Source organism: Mesoplodon densirostris, chromosome 18 (assembly GCF_025265405.1).
Source record: "Mesoplodon densirostris isolate mMesDen1 chromosome 18, mMesDen1 primary haplotype, whole genome shotgun sequence".
Classification (NCBI taxonomy): Eukaryota; Metazoa; Chordata; class Mammalia; order Artiodactyla; family Ziphiidae; genus Mesoplodon; species Mesoplodon densirostris.
In genome coordinates this window covers 42,654,487-42,673,919 of record NC_082678.1, presented here as the reverse complement: position 1 = coordinate 42,673,919, position 19,433 = coordinate 42,654,487, and the positions used below count along the sequence as shown (strand labels likewise).

Here is a 19,433-nt window from a genome sequence, read left to right as displayed (position 1 = left end):
TGTAAGTCACCTGAAATCCCCCTCTGCCACGAGGCAAGGCATAAATAAACAGTGTAGAGAATGGTACATGGCACAAGAAGGCAAAGTTAAAATGTTACCCCAGGGTAGGGGATGAGTCCAGGCTGTCCTGCAATGGAGTGGATTTCTTTCTTTGAGCTGAGGTGAACTCCCATCCCTGGAAGTTCACCGCAGCCCAAGGGTGCAGTGAACTTGGGTGGCTGTCTCTCAGGGAGACTGGGGAAGGCCGAGGTCCAAAGAGACTGAGCTGGGCCAGACTAGCCCTGAGGCCCCTTCTTAGATTCCCAGAGTTTATGAGAATACCAGTAAGACAAAATGAGGCACTCAATGGAGTGAATGCAGCAAGTCAGCTGTTGGGCCAGAACCAGGACTCTGGGCTTTCAAGCCAGGTCTATTACTAGCTCACTCATCTAAAAGTAACAACCGCAATTCAGTTCCAAACTCTGAGCCCTGTGTATTCTTTCCCCAAAGTGCTTTGGCTGCTGCTGCAAGATGGTCAAAGGATGCTATTACTGTCCTCCCCCCTTTCGTTAAGGTGGCAGAGAAGGAGGCAAGGAGAAGCTGGGTGGCCCCGAGGATGCCCCATGAGACTCGAATTGGGTGGGATTATCCATTTGACAAATGTGGAGAGGAAGGAGCCAAGTTTCTATGCCTGAATTTGATGTTTACTAGGTAGCAGATCTTAGGCAAGTTTCACCTCCTGAGACCTCAGTTTCCTCATCTGCAAAATGAAGCTTAATACCTACTCTGCAAAGCTGTTGTGGGCTCCCACAAGATAGTATGGGCCACAGCACCCTTAAACACTGAGCCAGTAAGTACCTACAGGGCTGCCTCTGGATCTGGGGAGGGCTAGGCTGCCCCCAGCCTGAGCCTGACAGAGCCGTGTGGGAGGGGCGTTGGCCAGTGCCCAGGTGCTGTCCCGCTTTTTTCCCTCTTCACCCTCCAGCCCACCACAGCTCCCCGGGCAGGAAAAGGGCCGCTTTCCCGACAGATAGGCCCACCGCACGGTGACAACTGTGTGGGGGGGAGGGGGGCGGGGGAGCAGCTCCTTCTCTCCGGACCCCAGGGGCTTCGGGCGGGAGGGGTGAGCCAGCGGAGGCTCCATCTTCCTCGGCTCTTCCTTACGATCCCGGGCTGTCTGCCCACGGGGCACGGCCCTGTGCGCGGTGCCACCGGGGCCATCAGGCCGGGTTAGAGGAAGGCCCGACCCCGGCGCAGCAAAGAAAACAAACACAGATGTGTTTGCCTGGGACCAAGAGGGAGTAAATCGCCCCCTCCCCCCGGCCTGCGCGCTCCCCCGGGCGTGGGGCCGGCGGAAACCTGCGGGGCTCGCCGCGCAGCGCGGGGCCGGGGCTACGCGGACAGACCGCGGCCGGCCCCTCCTCCCTCCGCGGGGTGCGCGCCGGGCCCAGCCCCCTCTCCGGGGTTTCCCCGGGCGCTCTCCTTGCTTTCCCTTTGTCTCCGCTTCTCCTTCTCGGGCGCCCCGGTTCCCACCCGCTCGTGTCCTCGCTCTCTCCGGGTCCCGGGCCGCTTCCCTTTAACTTTCTTCTTTCCCGGGGTTAAAACTTTGCTAGCGAGCGGGCGGCTGCTCGCCGACGTTATTGGCCGGCGCCCCGCCCGGCGGCCCCGCCCCCCGCCCCCGCGCTCCCCTCCGCCCCCGACTCCCTGCGCGAGTGGCGGCGGCGGCGGCGGCGGAGCCTTCGGGGGCGTGCGTGCGTGTGTGAGTGCGCGCCAGCCAGCGGGAGTGTGTGTGCGCCCCGGGCGCGGGCTGGGCGGCACTCGCACCGCGGCGGGAGCGCCGGGAGCCGGGCGGCCGCGTCGTCACTCGGGCGGGAGAGGCGGCGGCGGCGGCCGGGCCGGGGCTGGGGCAGCGGCGGCCGCGCCGGGCATGGAGCTGGCAAGCCCGCGCTGAGGCAGGGCGCTCCTGCTAGCAGCCAGCGAGAGGCTCTCCGCCGTCCGGCGCGCGGGCTCCCCGGCCGGGGCCGGGCAAACTTTTCTTTCTCTTTTGCCCTCTCCTGAGGTAAAGTCCCGAACGCGGACTCGCCGGCGGGGGTGCGATCTGGGACAGCTGAACGGGACCCTGGGCTGCGGGAGGAGGGGGCGCGGGCCGTGCGGGCTCGGGGGGGCCCACGAGCTGTCCTGCATCCGAGTTTGGGGTGCTGGCCGGCCGGCCGCGGACGGGCGGACGGGCGGACGGGCGCGGGCCGGACCCTCGGGCGGCGTGGAGGCGGCGGCGGGGAAGCCGAGCGATGGTCCGCGGCCCCGGCTCGCCGCCGGCCGGGAAAGAGAGGCGCGGGTGGTGCGGGCTTGGGGCCCCCGGATTCGCCTGCCCCCTCCGGGACGCGGGGGAGCGAGGCGGGAGTTCGTTCGGCCGCGGGCTTGGTGCGGGGGAAGCCGGGCATTCGCCCGCGTCCCCGCTCGCCGCCCCGCCGGGGGGTGGAGGGCGCGGGGCGGCCTGGCTGAGCGCGGCTCCCCTCTCTCCGCAGGCGCCTTCTGCGGCGGGCGGACCGACTCCTCGGCGCGGCGGGGCCGGGGCAGGCTGGACGCAGCATGATGCGCGCAGTGTGGGAGGCGCTGGCGGCGCTGGCGGCGGTGGCGTGCCTGGTGGGCGCGGTGCGCGGCGGGCCCGGGCTCAGCATGTTCGCCGGCCAGGCGGCGCAGCCCGACCCCTGCTCGGACGAGAACGGCCACCCGCGCCGCTGCATCCCGGACTTTGTCAACGCGGCCTTCGGCAAGGACGTGCGCGTGTCCAGCACCTGCGGCCGGCCCGCCGGGCGCTACTGCGTGGTGAGCGAGCGCGGCGAGGAGCGGCTGCGCTCCTGCCACCTCTGCAACGCGTCGGACCCCAAGAAGGCGCACCCGCCCGCCTTCCTCACGGATCTGAACAACCCGCACAACCTGACGTGCTGGCAGTCCGAGAACTACCTGCAGTTCCCGCACAACGTCACGCTCACGCTGTCGCTCGGCAAGAAGTTCGAGGTGACCTATGTGAGCCTGCAGTTCTGCTCGCCACGGCCCGAGTCCATGGCCATCTACAAGTCCATGGACTACGGGCGCACGTGGGTGCCCTTCCAGTTCTACTCCACTCAGTGCCGCAAGATGTACAACCGGCCGCACCGTGCGCCCATCACCAAGCAGAACGAGCAGGAGGCCGTGTGCACCGACTCGCACACCGACATGCGCCCACTCTCGGGCGGCCTCATCGCCTTCAGCACGCTGGACGGGCGGCCCTCGGCGCACGACTTCGACAACTCGCCCGTGCTGCAAGACTGGGTCACGGCCACCGACATCCGCGTGGCCTTCAGCCGCCTGCACACGTTCGGCGACGAGAACGAGGACGACTCAGAGCTGGCGCGCGACTCGTACTTCTACGCCGTGTCCGACCTGCAGGTGGGCGGCCGCTGCAAGTGCAATGGCCACGCGGCCCGCTGCGTGCGCGACCGCGACGACAGCTTGGTGTGCGACTGCAGGCACAACACGGCCGGCCCGGAGTGCGACCGCTGCAAGCCCTTCCACTACGACCGGCCCTGGCAGCGCGCCACAGCCCGCGAGGCCAACGAGTGCGTGGGTGAGTGGGGCGCCGCGGGGACGCGGGCGGCGGGCGGGGACCCGGGCGGCTGCTCCCGGGCCTCGCAACCGAAGGTTCCCGAGGATCGCCCGCTTCGTGGATGTGGTGGGGATGGTGGGAGGCGCGTACCTGGAAATCCTGCCCCGCGGAGCGCAGAGAGCTGGTCCGCTCGCGCTCGTGGCGCCGGCCGTGGACGCTCGGGTTTGCGTTCACTGTGCTGTGCGAAGCCAAGATGCGGGGAGAGGGCTTTGCCGAAAATTTGCCGACCGGTCCCCCTAACCCCAGATCCAAAGGCACACACTCTTTGCCTTCCCCTCAGTTTGGCGGGACCCTGGCGTCCACCTCCGCCCCACCCCCCCTCCCCTGCAGCTGCGCGCGCTGTTGGCGACCCCGGCCCGGTTCCCGGGAAGTTCCAGCTCCACGACCACAAATCCCTTGGGAGATGGCAAAGGGATTTGCAGTTTGGGGCCAATTCGGTACACGACGACTATCACTCCTGCGTCCTCCATTTGTCTTTCATGGTTTGAAAATAGATACATTTTTTTCTTTTGGACAGCGTGTTTGTGTTAGCAAAAGAATGATGTGATTTAAATTAATTACTATCTACAGATTACAAAAGAGAGTTCACTAATTATTTTAAGCTAATTCAATTCCGCTCCAAAAAAGAAGTATACCAGATTTTTTTTTTTGTTATAGTCAGGGTTCGGTGAAATTAAACAGTTCCGAATTAACTAAGGGCCCAGATTCTCGATTTCATGGGGTTTCAGTTCCTGAAAGAGAAATCTGACAAAACCAGCACTGGCGGATACTGTTGGGTCGGAAATGAGGCTTTAAAAAAAAAAAAAAAAAAAAAAAAAAAAAAAAGGATCCGTTCTGTTTCTGAATCATACGACTTTGCTGCTGTAGAAACTCCGAGGCATCAGTTTCTCCCCAGGAGGACAAAAAAAAAAAAAAAAGAGGGGAAAGGTAGTAAGACCATACTCTGCTTTTCCAGTATGAGATGTAAATGCCCTGTTGGGTGTTCATCTTTCATGGAATATAGATGTTTCCTCCCCCTCCCCCCAGCCCCACACAGCGGGTGTGAGTCTCTTCAATTGCTTCGGCCTCTGAGGCACATTACAAAGTTTGCTGGTCCCCACAAACACACGTTTTGAGGTCTGGTTCTGATTAATTGTGTCATGTTGTTGTCGAATAGTTTGTGCCTCATGACTGTGGATGTAGACTTTTGGAATGGAAAACATGTTTTGGAGAAGCCCGGTCGGCACTGAGGCCCAGGCAGGCGTCCTGGTCTGAAGAGGGCTGTTCTCCTGTTGCGTGGCAGGGCCTCCATCTTTGCACTCCAAGTGTACGCTTTTGCAGACCTAACTGTCCTTCCCCCTCCTTTAAGGGACGGAACTGGTTGCCTGTTGGAAGAGACTTTTCAGGATTCGGTGGCGAGATAGTGGTTACACCCCAGCTTAGTCGTCTTGGAGAATTAAAACTCCTTTGATCTGCTCCATTCCTTCAGAACTGTTGGTTTTTCCCATTTCTTCTCTTTCTTCTCCCCTTTCCTCTTTTCTTTTCTTCCTTTTGTGCGTAAAAACCTTTTATTGACATTTAAAAGGCCTCCCAGGGTTTTGCTATCAGTTTTAGTATGTATGTGCATATGAAAGATAACTTCTCATTGTCACCAGCAGGATCTGATTGGAAAAAACACAAGTGAATACATTGAGGCAGATAAACTGGCTATGAAGGTAGCATTTTACTGGCTTGAAGATTTCTCTTAGCAGGGGTGGTATTGTTCAGATACCACCCACCCCCATCTCTCCCTGTCAGTTTATGTAACCCGCAATTGTTATAACAATGGCCATGTACTTGAAATAATTTCTATAGTCGAGGATTTTGTCTTTTGACCAAAGCACTAACTCTGTGCACAAATTGGATTGACCGGGGTTTTTTTTTTTAAAAAACCAAATTGAGCAATCAACATATTAACTAACGTAATTAGTAAGCCTTTTTGTTCAAAAAGTTTAATTAGGCCTAATAAGTACATAATCTACATGACAAATAATCGGCTAGCAATATTTTCTGGTTTTTACTGAAGTTATTTTAATTCTCAGTAGTTAAAGTATCTTTAAATCTTGCCAATTATTCAGTCATCTCATAAAAGCCAAGCCAATTCAACGATGTTAAAGTTATTTATAGTTTCCTTTTTGAATAGATGTTCTGATACCTTGTAGATATAGCCTCGGGAATGTCAGGTTGAAGTTCCCATAAAGTCTTAATTGAAGTCTTAGTGATTTTTCCATCATTCCGCAAAAGAGAAAGCCAGCAAAGACAATTTAGAAGTGATTTACAATTAAAGGTCGAGCTTTTTATGAAAAGGCCCTGAAGTGGAGATATGTGAATGAATTAGTATTTGACAGGTGTTCTGAGACACTACAGGGCACTGTGCTAGGAAAAAGCATTAATGAATCCTTCAAACACTAACTTTTGTACTCTCAGCGGCTCAGATTTTTTTCCCCAACATAATCCCATCTTGTGAATTTCACACTGTTGACATATTAAGTCAAGCTACCCAGATTATTTACAACTAAGGCGAGGTATATTTTTAATTCTCAAAATGAGTTTTGATTAAAAATGAAGCATTATCACTGTCTTTGCCTTTCTAAAATAATGAGACATGACATAATAAAGTGGCATCGTTCCCTAGGTTAACCCTCTCATCCCCGCTCCCTCCCCCAGTCCTAAAACTTGGGAAAAAATCGATATTATTATTTGACTAAATGGTTCTACACAGGGCTGAGGTGCTTTCGGTTTACTAAGAAATGCATACATCCTATCGGTTTTCTTTGGTCCAGCTTTCTTTTTGGGGTTGTTTCAAGGTTAAGTTCTCTATGGAATAAACATGAACTTTTGTAAGGTCCAATTTTATTTTAAATGCAATTTTGGACTTCTTCCGGAGAAGAAAAAACCCAAAACAATATGAAAGAGAAGACTATGTATAACGTTACGGCCTCGACAGCTCTCCGTGGAATAACTAAATACTTTCTTCCGCCCATATGTATCAGCAGTGTTCACATGCTCTTATACACATGTGCGTTTATATTCATTGTGTAAAGAAGCATCCATGCATGGTGGTGGGGGGTGTACATTCAAGAGAAAATGCATGAACAGTTTTAAACCACCTGGGTTGCTAGGCCCTTTTACCCCTCTTCCTTTTTTTTTAAAAGAGCATCTGAAGACCATATTGTGTTTCATAAATTATTGACATCAGTTTTAATCAGTGTCCCCCTGACGTCGGAGCTGTGTTAGTATTTAGTGCCTGATGAAGCATGCTGTTTAATCTTACTGTGGGGATGTCAGCATGAACCCCTGCCTGGTTTGTGACAGGGTGAGCTTATGAAAACTCGTTTTGCGACTCACTCTATGGCTTGGCGTTGCCCAGCTGAAACCCAAAACCCACACAAAAGACGTCTCTGCAAGATGAGCACCGTGCTGGGCTGGCCTCCTATGGTGATGGGTACCTGCAACATAATGCTCGTAATTGTTTAAACATGGCTTTGGGAAGGGGTTCCTCAGGCTGTAAATGGCTCTGGTGCTTGGGCCTACCATCACCTTCCCCGGCAGGAGAGGGAGGTTATATGGGAGGCGTTGCCCTGAGAAATCTATGCCCCGATAAAGACTCTTGCAAAATCAGAAGGCTAAAATGATTTGCTGCTCAGTCTGGTACATAGGGATAGATAAGTGAATGCTTTTATACTCCTAGTAATTATTGTAATTATTGTCATAATAATTACATAATGTAATAATAATGTTAGTTATGATTAACCCTTGCGGGCTTATTTTTTGCCAAACACTCAGATTAATTTAGTCATTTAATCACTGTGACTATGCTAATCATAGGCCCTATTATTGTCCTTATTTTACAGAGGAGGAAACCATAACCGAGAGATATTAAATGGTTTACCCAAAGCCATATAGCTAGTAGGTGGTGGAGCTAAGACTCCAGTCAGATGCTTTATGCCTGGTTTTATTGCATCCTCTGTGCTGCCTCCCCATAGAGCGGATGGATGGATAAATGAACGGCAGTTACATGTACAGGCCGACCTAAGAGATATTGTGGGTTCAGTTCCAGACCACGGCAATAAGGCAAGTCACACGAATTTCTCGGTTTCCCAGTGCCTATAAAAGTTGTTCACACCATACTGTAGTCTGTCAAGTGTGCAATAGCATTATGTCTAAAAAAATGTACATACCTTAATTAAAAAATACTTCATTGCTAACAAATGCTAGCCATCGTCTGAGCCTTCTGAGAGTCATAGAAGTAACATGAGAGATCACCGATGACAGATCACCATAGCACACATAATAATAAGGAAAAAGTTTGAAATATTGCAAAGAATTACCAAAATGTGACACAGAGGTATGAAGTGAGCAAATGCTGTTGCAAAAACAGCGCCAATAGACCTGCTCGAGGCTGGGTTGCCTCACACCTTCAAGTTGTAAGAAACACAATATCTGTGAAGTTCAGTAAAGCAAAGTGCAGTAAAGTGAGGTCTTCTGGTAGAGGAGAATTCGAGGAGAATAGTCAGAACAGCCTATTATTTAGCAAGCTTGATACCTCTTGCTAGAATTGGAGGTGTGTTGTATTGCATGACGTTATGCCATATGATATCATATATCATACTCATATTTATTATGTTCATACATACTTAAATATGAAATTGTATATAAGAAGTCGTCCTTGATTGTAGCCATCAGGCCTAGTGGGAGCTGGGAGTTTTTAGGAATGTAAGTGAAGAGGGTTTAAGCACCTTTGTGTGGGTTCTCAGCGTGCACAGGTGTTGCTGATGGCCAAGTCTTTCTTTTCTTTTTTTTACTTTTTGGCCGCACCCTTCCTTTCTTTTCTTTTTTTTACTTTTTGGCCGCTCCGAGCAGCATGTGGGATCTTAGTTCCGGACCAGGGATCGAACCTGCACGGGAAGCACGGAGTCTAAACCACTGGACCTCCAGGGAAGTCCTGGCCAAGTCTTTCTTGATTTCAGGGCCCATGATCCCTCTCAAAGGTGGTGGAACAGAGCTCGTAATCAGAAAATCCTTTCTAAGAAGCCCTTCTCCTTTGTCCCTAGTGTTCAGTATCCCGTTGTTTCTCTGGAACACACTGAAAAAAGTCTAGGAAGTGGCTAGGGAGTGTTGTTGTTAAAGAGGGGGGTTTAGTGGCAGATCCTGGTTGCCGGCGTGGTGCTGGTAGGTGCCGGGCGTGTGTGTCAGCGGCACAGGACTGTCATTTATCGCTGTTGGCCCCATGGCGGCTGGAGTGAGGGTCTCTGCTGGGGTCCTCATTAGCACCTGGTGGGCCCGGAGGCTGCTCCCCGCTCTACCCCGAGAAGCCAGACAGAAGCCGTGTCAAGGTGCACCTTCTGGGGTGCGTCTGTGCCTTTCCAAGGCTTTGCCAAGGTCTCCTTTGGCCCTGCCCAGACTTCTCCCTGACTTCCTTCTCCTGTAGAAAAATGAGATCCTCGGAAAAGTATTTGAGACTTTATGGCCAGAGTAAACATTGGAAAGGCAGTGGGTTGAAATTCAGATGTTCCCTGGAAGGAATCCCCTCATTTTCTGCTCACAGCTGGTATCGATATTTCCTTCTTGAGATGAGTTGTGCTTTTCATTAAGTAAATTTTTTGTCTTGGGATTAAACCAACATTGTATTCTTAATAGACTTTTATGTTTACACTTCAAAAGTCCACTGGGTTGTTATTCGTGTTATCTTGATGGCTTCCACAGCGTCTGCTATGCACACTGGCCTCACCAAAATAAATGGCTCTCTAGGGAACTGGATTATAAAACGGTCTTATCTGTCGATGCTCTAGTACGGGTATTTTTGTGAGCCAGTATTTTTTTTTTCTTCCTTTCAGAAGTGATAATCATACCTTGGGTTTCTGCAGTGCCTTTCATTAGAGGAAGACTGGAGGTCTCGGAGAGCTTTTGAAATGCTCAGGTTTTAAGCCTAATACTTGCAGAGTGGCCTACAGCATTTTGCCTGTCATCTGGAGAGACACACATCAGCCCTTGTGGTCTCCGAAGCCTCAGAAGATGTGGCATTGGTTTGGGTGGCCCAGGAGTTAGAATGCCTGTCCGGGGGGTGTTGGGTTGCATCCTGAAGGCAGACCACAAACCCCTACTAAGTGCCAGGCATCGTACTAGGTGCTTTACATGTGCCTTATGTCAGTGAATCAGATTTCCATGAAGGAAGCCTTTCGAAACCCGATGTCACTGCCACCAAAGGGCAGGTTTTTTAAATTTTTATTAGTTTCTGCTTTATAACAAAGTGAATCAGTCATACATATACATCTGTTCCCACATCCCTTCCCTCATGCATCTCCCTCCCTCCCACCCTCCCCATCCCACCCCTCCAGGCGGTCACAAAGCACCGAGCCAAAGGGCAGTTTTTACACAAACAAAACTGAATGTAGACGGGGTACATCTTGGCTCATTCAGTGACGCTGTTGCATACACAGAGAGCAGGGGGTATCAGTGGCACTTGTTTCGGGGGCTGATCACATAAAATCCATGCCCTATTTTAACCATCTCCGAGGGATGGTTCCGAACGATGCCTGAAATCATTGAGCTGCCTGCGACAGTCCTTGGACACAGGGCTGTTTGCCTCCACGCTGTCTGCTGTCTTGAGGTTTGATGTGTACAGCACGTGAGGAGTTCAGGATCGCATTTCTGTGGTCTTATTCCAAAAATGTAGCTCTATTATAAACTCAGAATTAGATTTTCATTTGCCTTTGGAACGTTATATAATTTATGTGAATTTCCCCTAAGTCAGAAGGCAGAGACCCATTCCACTTGTCAGTTCCTTGCCTGTAGAGATAATACTTCCTTCCCATCCCCAGCTCCTGGGAGACCTTGGCTGGGTGTGTGTTTAGCCCTGACTATATTATTTTGTGCCAGTTCTGCTCTCTGACAGAGAGAAGGGACTGTGGTCATGGGATGGATGAGAAGTGAAATGCCTCTTGTCTGAGCCTTTTCCAACATTTAAGCGCCTGCCCCAAGCCTCCTTTGCGATGGATGTTTCTATCTGCTGCATCCACTGGCATTCAGAGAACAAGGGAAGATGTCATCAAGGGGACGGGTGTACCAGTAGTTCAGAAGTAGTGCCAAGGGATGGAGAAGTGTGCTCTCCCTTTGCCTCTGGCGGGGTCATTCCTGGAGATCCTGAGTCTTCTGCCATCAAGATCATTGTATTAGCTAGAGGTAAGGTTATAATCACGTTGCAGTGCATTTGTGCATATAAAGACAATCCAGAAGAAAGATTTCCTTGTAGGTATGGCGGGCTTCTAGGTTATTTGAAGGGGTGAGTTTTTCAGAGGTCAAAGTAAATTTGTTGGGTGAGAACCTTGAAAGGTAGAAAGTAACACTGAGAGGAACAGAAAGGTCACTATATCAACTGATAATCAATGAATCCTCCCAACTCAGCCTAGAAGGAGGCTCTAGAAGTCTGTCTCTGTGGGGGATTCAGGACTAGCCTATGTAAGATGTGTGAGGTATCAGCCTTCTGTGCAGGTGGTCCAGTTTTAGTTGAGGGCCCATTCATGCCCATTCCTGGCTGGTGCTATGGCTAGATTTTCTAAATTTTCCCCGGTCCTTTACTGCCTCCAGATAAGAGAGATTTTTGGTTGCCATGTCCAATTTTTCACACATTCCAGAGGCTCCACACCAAAATTAGACAATCTGTAGGACCACAGGCACCTTTAAAGGGGCTGGGTTTGAATAAATGAGTCTTAGGTAACAAGGAAATAAGGTAGATTCTCTTTTAGTTTCCTGAGCACCAATATGTTGCATTACGTTCCATATTTGATGGCACATCCCAAAGGGATGGACACTTTCCGCTGCCTGATTATGGTTGTTGGGGCTTCTGATTTTGTCTGTTCCTGCTTGGAGTGGCTGTGGTGAGTACTTGGCAAACGCATCACCCCTTCCCAATTCTGAAACCAGGGCAGACATCACTAATCAATCACAGCACTCTTTTCTCCTAAGTCCAGAAATAGTCTTAGGGTATTAGACTCCTTTTCAATATAATATCCTAGGCAGCCGTTACTCCTTAGAGTTAGCCTAGGAGATAAAAACTAAGACAGTTTTGGTCCCGGGAGACCTTCCCCTGCTCCCCCAGCCTGCAGGCAGAGAAGTACACTGTAAGTGGACGTTTCTGGAGCAATCAGTGGTCAGGTGGCTCTGTTGGGTCTGGGGATGTAAAGCAGTGGGAAGTGATGCCCTCACCACAGGTGGGATGCAGTCTCATCGGGCCTGAGGCTGTTCCCACCTGAGAAGTCAGGCCCTGGACCCCACACCAGGTCTGCGTGGCATCGGGAGACAGAACTCTACACAGGCAAGGGCTCTGCTTACATTTGGGCTGACACAGAAAGTGCCGAACAATAACAGCGCCAGTCCCAGCATGAAAAAGGAAACACATTGTGTTTACAGATACGGAGCTTGGCCTCTGAAACAAGAAAGTACCTTTGGATCGGGTGCCCCAGGGCAGGGCTGTTGGACAGCGGCGCCCCTGCTCTGAGTCCTGCGGCCAACGCGTTTCCTCTCCCCTCACCCAGACCTCAGAGGTGGGCACGTTGGTCGAAGCCAGCTCTTTCTTCCCAGACCCAGCCCTGTCTCACTCCACAGCTCAGACCTGGGGAGAATTCATTGTGAGAAAGTGCTCGACCTGCCCAGCTGCCACGAGGAAGGAAATTGCTTCTCACTCCAATCCACAGAAACCCATCGTGCTTAAACCAGGAGTGGGGGCAGATCTGCCATCATTGCTACCCAGACATGCCAGGGGAGAATGGGACTGGACATCCTCTGCATTTCTCACCCCAGTTTGTTGTTGGAACCGAGGTGAGGGAGATGTTTCTTGTTTTATTTTATTTTATTTGTTTTTTGGTATTTTGGCCACGCCGTGCGGCACGCGGGATGGTTCCCCAACCAGGGCTCAAACCTGGGCCTCTGCAGTGAAAGTGCCAAATCCTAACCACTAGGCCACCAGGGAATTCCCTGTTTCTTGTTTTAAATCGAAGGTGTCTGCAGAAGAATGTGACCCACGTTGAAGTGAAAAGCAAGTTCTGATTTTCCTGCTGCATGGAAATGGTTCAGTTCTAAAATCAAGATCAGAGAGCACAGCGTTCTACTTAATAATATATGAAATACCAAGATGTGTGTATAATTAGGCGTTATGGTTGAGAGAACCCACCTCCAGCTTCAGACTGCTTGGGGTGAAGTCCTGGCTCCACCCCCGCAGTGTGACCTTGGGCGTGTTATTGAAATTCTCTGTGTTTTCAATGCCTTCTGTGCCCTGGGGGGCTCCACTGAAGACCACGCTGGTATATGGGGTACAGTGCCGAGTGAGAGGGGCCCTTGCATTGTGCTAGGGAGGGGGCTCAGAAGAGGGGCATAAGAAGGAGACCCCCAAGGCAGGGTGCTCCTTCTAGACTAGGGGCTTTCTTTTTTCTTGTTACTTTTTAAAAAAAATTTTTAATTGAAGCATAGTTGCTATACAATATTATATAAGTTACAGGTGTACGTATAGTGAGTCACAATTTTAAAGGTTATATTCCATTTGTAGTTATTATAAAATATTGGCTATATTTCCCATGTCGTACAAGATATCCTTGTAGCTTATTTTATAACTAATAATTTGTACCTCTTAACCCCTCACCTCTAAATTGCCCCTTCCCTTCCCTCTCCCTACTGGTAACCACTAGTTTGTTCTCTATATCTGTGAGTCTGCTTTGTTTTGTTTTGTTTGGTTTTGTTATATTCACTAGTTGGTTGTATTTTTTTAGATTCCACGTATAAGGGATCTCATACAGTATTTGTCTTTCTCTGTCTGGCTTATTTCACTTAGCATGATGCCCTCCAAGTCCATCCATGTTGCTGCAAATGGCAAAATTTCATTCTTTTCTATGGCTGAGTAATATTCCATTGTATGTATACATATATTTATTCATTCATCTGGTGATGGACACTTAGTTTGCTTCCATACCTTGGCAATTGTAGATAATGCTGCTATGAACATTGGGGTGCATGTATCTTTTTGAATTAGTGTTTTTGTTTTTTTTGGATATATACCCGGGAGTGGCATTCCTGGGTTATTGGGTAGTTCTATTTTTAGTTTTTTGAGAAACCTCTATACTGTTTTCTACAGTGACTGCACCAATTTACATTCCCACCAACAGTGTACAAGGGTTCCCTTTTCTCCACATCCTCGCCAACACTTGTTATTTGTGTTCTTTTTGATGATAACCATTCTGACAGGTGTGAGGTGATAGCTTATTGTGGTTTTGATTTGCATTTCCCTGATGATTAGCGCTGTTGAGCATCTTTTCATGTACCTGTTGGCCATCTGCATTTCCTCTTTGGAAAAATTAGACTTGGGGCTTTTTTTTTTTTTTTTTTTTTTTTGCAGTACGCGGGCCTCTCACTGTTGTGGCCTCTCCTCTTGCAGAGCACAGGCTCCAGACGCGCAGGCTCAGCAGCCATAGCTCACGGGCCCAGCCGCTCCGCGGCATGTGGGATCCTCCTGCACCGGGGCACGAACCCGTGTCCCCTGCATCGGCAGGCGGACTCTCAAGCACTGCGCCACCAGGGAAGCCCAGACTTGGGGCTTTTTATCAGCACCCTCACTACTGCCATGCTCTCTTCTAAACATTCTGCAAATATTATCTTGTTTAGTCCTCATAACAGCCTTATGAGGTGGGTTCTATTATGACTATAATTAAGTCAATTTCTTCACTGAAGTATAACATAATGTACAGAAAAGCACACGAATGCTTAGTGCACAGGTCAAAACTTTTCATGATGTAGACACACCTGCATAACCAGCACCCCAGATGCTGCCCTGAGTGCCCCTCCAGTCACCACGCCCCTTACCCACCATGTGTTGAATTGACTGTTTTTGAACTTCATGTAAATGGAATCATATTCTGGCTGCTTTGGCTCAGTAGTACATTTGTGGTATTTATCCATGGGTAGTAGTAGTTTTATTCGTTTTCATTGCTATGCTGTAGTGTTCCATGATACCCATGTATAAATTTATTTGTTCCATTTATGGTGGATATTTGGGTTGTTTCCACATTTTAGCTATTAAAAATAGTGCTGCCGTGGCTGTACTTACTCATGTCTTTTGATGCCTATTTGAATGCATTTCTGTTGGGGATGTGTCTAGAAGTGGAATCTCGTGTCCTAGGGTAGGTATCCGTTCAGCTCTAGTACATTGTGTTTATCTGTTGGTCACACGTTTTGTAGAAAGCGGTTGTACACATTTACATGTATACACCATTTTACAGGTGAAGAAATGGGGGCACACACAGGGTACATGCCTTGCCCAGGGTCTCATAGCCGGCAGTGGTGGAGTTGGGGTTAGAATCTAGGCAGTGTGGTTCTGGTGTCTTGTTTTCCACCACTGTGCCTGGCTGCCTCTCTCTTTAACCTGTATATACCCTGTCAAGGAAAACTGTTAATACTGGGGGCAAAGGTGACTTTGGGCCAGTCCCTTCACTTGTCTGGGCCTTGGTTTTCTCTTCTGTAAAATGAGGGGTTGGGCCACGAAGACCGTCTTGAGCACTCACATTTCTGTGCCCCAGTGGACACACCTCCTTCCTGAGGACTTTTCCCAGCTACATTACCCACCCCTTCCATTCCCATCTCCACCAGAGGCAGCTCTACAGTGTGAGCAATGTTATTTCCCACCACCTCCATTCCATTGGGATGCCCTCAGGAGACTGCGCAGGCTCTGATTGGAGGACTCACTTGGGCCTGCCCTTCAAGACTTCCTGGAATTTCCTCATCTTTCACTCACCAGCTTTTACACTGGGGAGCGGGAGACATGGGACCTTTGTTCCATCTTTGCCCTCTGGCATGTCAGCCACCCAGGCTTCTCTCTTCAGTCATGCGTGTTCAGCTGAATGAGTGTTCACAAAATCAACTCACTTGTGTAACTAGCTCAGCCATCAAGAAATTAGATATTTCCAGAAGGCCTCTTTTTATGCCTTTCACACCACCACTGCATTGTGTAGCCACCATCTTGACTGCTAACACCATAGATTTCGTTTTGCCTGTTCTTGAACTTCACATCCATGAAATCAGACTGTGTGTTCTCTTCAATACCTGCCTTCTTTTGCTCAGCAATATTTCCCAATAAGTAGTCTTAATCATAACTTACCCTCTAGTCCTTTTTAGTTTGATGGATGAGTGCAGTTTCTTGGAGGTACTGATCCTTCTGCTTGTTTTGTCGGCTCACCTTTGCTCATGGTGAATGACTTTCCTCATGTGTTTGGCACTGACTGTGAGCTTTTCTTTATTTGGGATTTTGTGGAATTCCCACGGGTCTTCGTTCTGGAAATGTCCCTTCTGAGTGATTTTGCATTTGATTTTGCCAGACATCCTGGAGGTATCATTGGCTTGGGACTGCTTTTTCCATTAATTAATTATCTCAGAAATTCCTCTATCAAATGAGGGGTATGTATTTGGCCTCCAATCATTTTCAGACCTGCGGTTTCATTTTCTCACTGAAGACTCTTTCTTCCTTTACTCAGGAGTTTTGGGGGACTTCCCTGGTGGTCCAGTGGTTAAGAAGCCGCCTCCCAATGCACGGGATGTAGGTTCAATCCCTGGTTGGGGAACTAAAATCCCACATGCCACGGGGCAGCTAAGCCCACGCACCACAACTACAGAGCCCACGTGTGTGGGAGCCCACACGCCACAACTAGAGAAGCCTGTGTGCTGCAGTGAAGATCCTGTGTGCCGCAACTAAGACCCGACACAGCCAAAAAAAAAAAAAAAAAATTTTGGGTAGAGACACATTTTGCTGTCCGATTTTTAGTCCCCTTTTCACTTAGGGTGCATTTGGAAGGTCCAGGCTTTTGACACCTGGATTACTGACCCTAATGGGTCTCCCTGCCTCTATCCTTGTCCCCCAAGCTTCCAGTCTGTTCTTACTGGTAGTTCCCTCTGCCCAGATATCCCAGTGGATGGCTTCCCTGACTCCTTCAAATCTTTGGTCAGCTGTCATTCCTCAGTGCAGCCTGACTATCCTATTTAATGATCCTAAAATAGCCCCCTCATCCGTGTCTGTCTGTCTCTTTCACACACACACACACACACACATACACACACACTCTTACACTTCTCATCACCTTTATCCTGCTCTACTTTCTCCTTTCTTCCCCCCACAATGCTTATCTCCTGACATACTATTGGGTTGGCCAAAAAGTTTGTTTGTTTTTTTCCGAAAGATCTTACGAAAAACCCAAATGAACTTCTTGGCCAGCCCAATATTTAATTTAGTTATCTATTGTGTTTATTAACTATCTTCGCATCCTGCCACTTGCTCTGTTCTAAGGCACTTGTTAATTTACATAAGGGCAGGAATCCTTGTCTCTTGTTCACAGGGAGCCTGGCATATAGTAGGTGCTCATTAAATATGGTGAAGAAAAAGAATGCAGGGCCTCCTTTCTAACTCCTGGCCTTTTAAGACCCAAGGTCTCATCTCATGTGTGCAGGTGTTAAAAACTCAAGCCCAAAGCCATTAAGGCCTGTCTCCAGGTCTGATAGCCAGTCTTCCTTTCCCCTTATCTCTCTCTCCTCCTTCCCTTCCCTCCTCACTCACAAACACTCCATGGTTCCTCTAGCACTTGGGGATTTCCTTTTATTGCTTGTGAGATATACCATGCATTACATATTCTTAAAAATTATTTTCATCTAGTATTTCTGCAGTGGTCGGGCTTCTGCATTAGCTCAGTATACCTTGTTGCCAGAACTCAAAGTCCTATATTTTAATCTTTGTCCACCTGGAATTAATTGCGACATACGGTGTGAGGTAAGGATCCCTTTTTTTTAGCAAACATGTAGCCAGTTATTCAATGACAGTTACTGAAAAAAAATTATTCTCAGCCATTTGAGATGCCATATTATTAAATGCTTAAGTATTATATAAACTTGGATCTGTTTTCTAGATTTCCCATTTTGTTTCACTGATCTGTTTTCCTTCCACTGCCTATCTGTTTGGATAGTGCATTTCATTTCTGGTGTGCTCAGCATTTACTCATTTATTCTTTTTCATTTGTTCTTTTTGGTTATTCTCATTGCTATTCTTATGTATTTATGTATGTATGCATGCATGTATAGGCTTTAGATGAGTTTATCAAGTTTCAATATAAACGCCATTGGTAATTTGGTGGCACTGTAGTTAAAATGAAGTTGGTGATAGTTGATAACTTTTTTTTTTTTGCCACACCGCGTGGCATGCAGGATCTTAGTTCCCTGACCAGGGATCGAACCCGTGCCCCCTGCAGTGGAAGCACGGAGTCTTAACCACTGGACCACCAGGGAAGTCCCTACATTTAAAAAATTGTAACCATAATCAACATGACTGTTGTACTTAATGATTTCATTATTTAAATGTCTCCGTTAGGGTTGTTAGGATACCAAAAGGGTAGGATGTTAAGTCTAAATAAAATCATAGATTGACTGTCTTCTGGATAAATTTTTAGAACAGTATTAGTTGAAATTCAATAAATTGCACATATTTAAAGAATGTAATTTGGAAAGTTTGACATATGTATTTACCTATGAAACCATAACCACAGTCAAGATAAAGAACATATCCATCAGCCTCAAATGTTTCCTAATGCTCCTGGGTAATTCCTTGCATACCTTCTGCTGTTTCTATCACTGTGCTTTCTATCATTTTATATTAGTTTGCTTTTTCTAGAGTTTTATATAAATGGACTAATATGGTATGTATTTTTTTGTCTGGTTTTCTTCAGTTTTCATGATTATTTTGAGACTTATTCATGATGTTATGTACCTGAATAGTTCACTCCTTTTTACTGCTGGATAGTAGTCCATTGAATGGAAATACCAAAACTCATCTATTCATCTGCTGATAGACATTGGGTTGTTTCCAGTTTTTGGCTTTTACAGGTAAAGCAGCCGTGAACATTCTTGTACACATTTTTGCACAGACATATGCTTTCATCTCTCTTGAGTAAGTACCTAGGAGCAGAATGACTGTGTGATATGGTAGTATATGTTTAACTTTTTAAGAAACTGCCAAACTGTTTTCCAAAATGGTTGTACCACTTTACATTCATACCAGCAGTGTGTGAGCATTCCAGTGTCTCCAACTGCAGTTCCTCAGCAGCATTTGATACGGTCAGTCTTTTTTAATTTTAGCCATCTCAGTGGTTATAGAGTAGATAACCTTTACAATTTTAAGTCTTATAATCCAGAAGCATTGAACATTTTCATTTATTCATGTCTTCTTTTATGCCTTTCTGTAGCGTATATAAATTTCTTTATATTAGCCTTATACTTTTTAACAGAAAATTTATTTCTGTGTATTTATAATTTTTATTACTATTATGAAAGGAATTTTTTTCCTTTCTCATTTTATTTTCTAACAATATTGCTGACATAGGAAAGTTGTTGATTTTTATATAAGTATTTTGCAACCTGCAATTTTACTGAACTCTTTTAAAATGAATTCTCATAGTTTTTCCATTCATTCTCTTCTCTCAAATTTCTTTCATATTCAGTTATAGCCCACAAATCATGAATATCTTAGCTCTTTCCGTTGCTTGGACTTATTATTTTTCTTGTTTTGTTGCATTGGATAGAACTTCAAAGTAATGGTATATAATAATGGTAAGATACACCCTTGTGTTGATCCTGACTTGAGTGAGAAGGTTTCTAAAATTTCATCATTAAGTATGTTGTTTGTTACTAGTTTCAGATAGATCTTTATTGTGCTCAACGAAATGACCTCTATTCTTGGTTTACTGGGAGGTTTGCTCCTTTTTGTTGTTTTAAA

The 19,433-nt window shown here is 47.8% G+C and overlaps 1 protein-coding gene across 2 annotated transcripts in view; it reads left to right on the top strand.

The window, feature by feature from the left end:
- Window positions 1-1,714: 1,714 nt before the first annotated feature.
- NTN1 (netrin 1) overlaps window positions 1,715-19,433 on the top strand; it is a 192,001-nt gene continuing 174,282 nt past the window's right edge. The window contains exons 1-2 of one of the 2 annotated variants that reach the window (XM_060082377.1): window positions 1,715-1,738; window positions 2,505-3,586. In XM_060082377.1, coding sequence (XP_059938360.1) covers window positions 2,569-3,586 — 1,018 coding nt within the window. In that variant the 5' untranslated portion in view covers window positions 1,715-1,738; window positions 2,505-2,568. Of the gene's footprint in view, window positions 1,739-1,795; window positions 2,039-2,504; window positions 3,587-19,433 lie in introns of those variants that run through there. The other variant, XM_060082376.1, reaches the window with a different exon arrangement.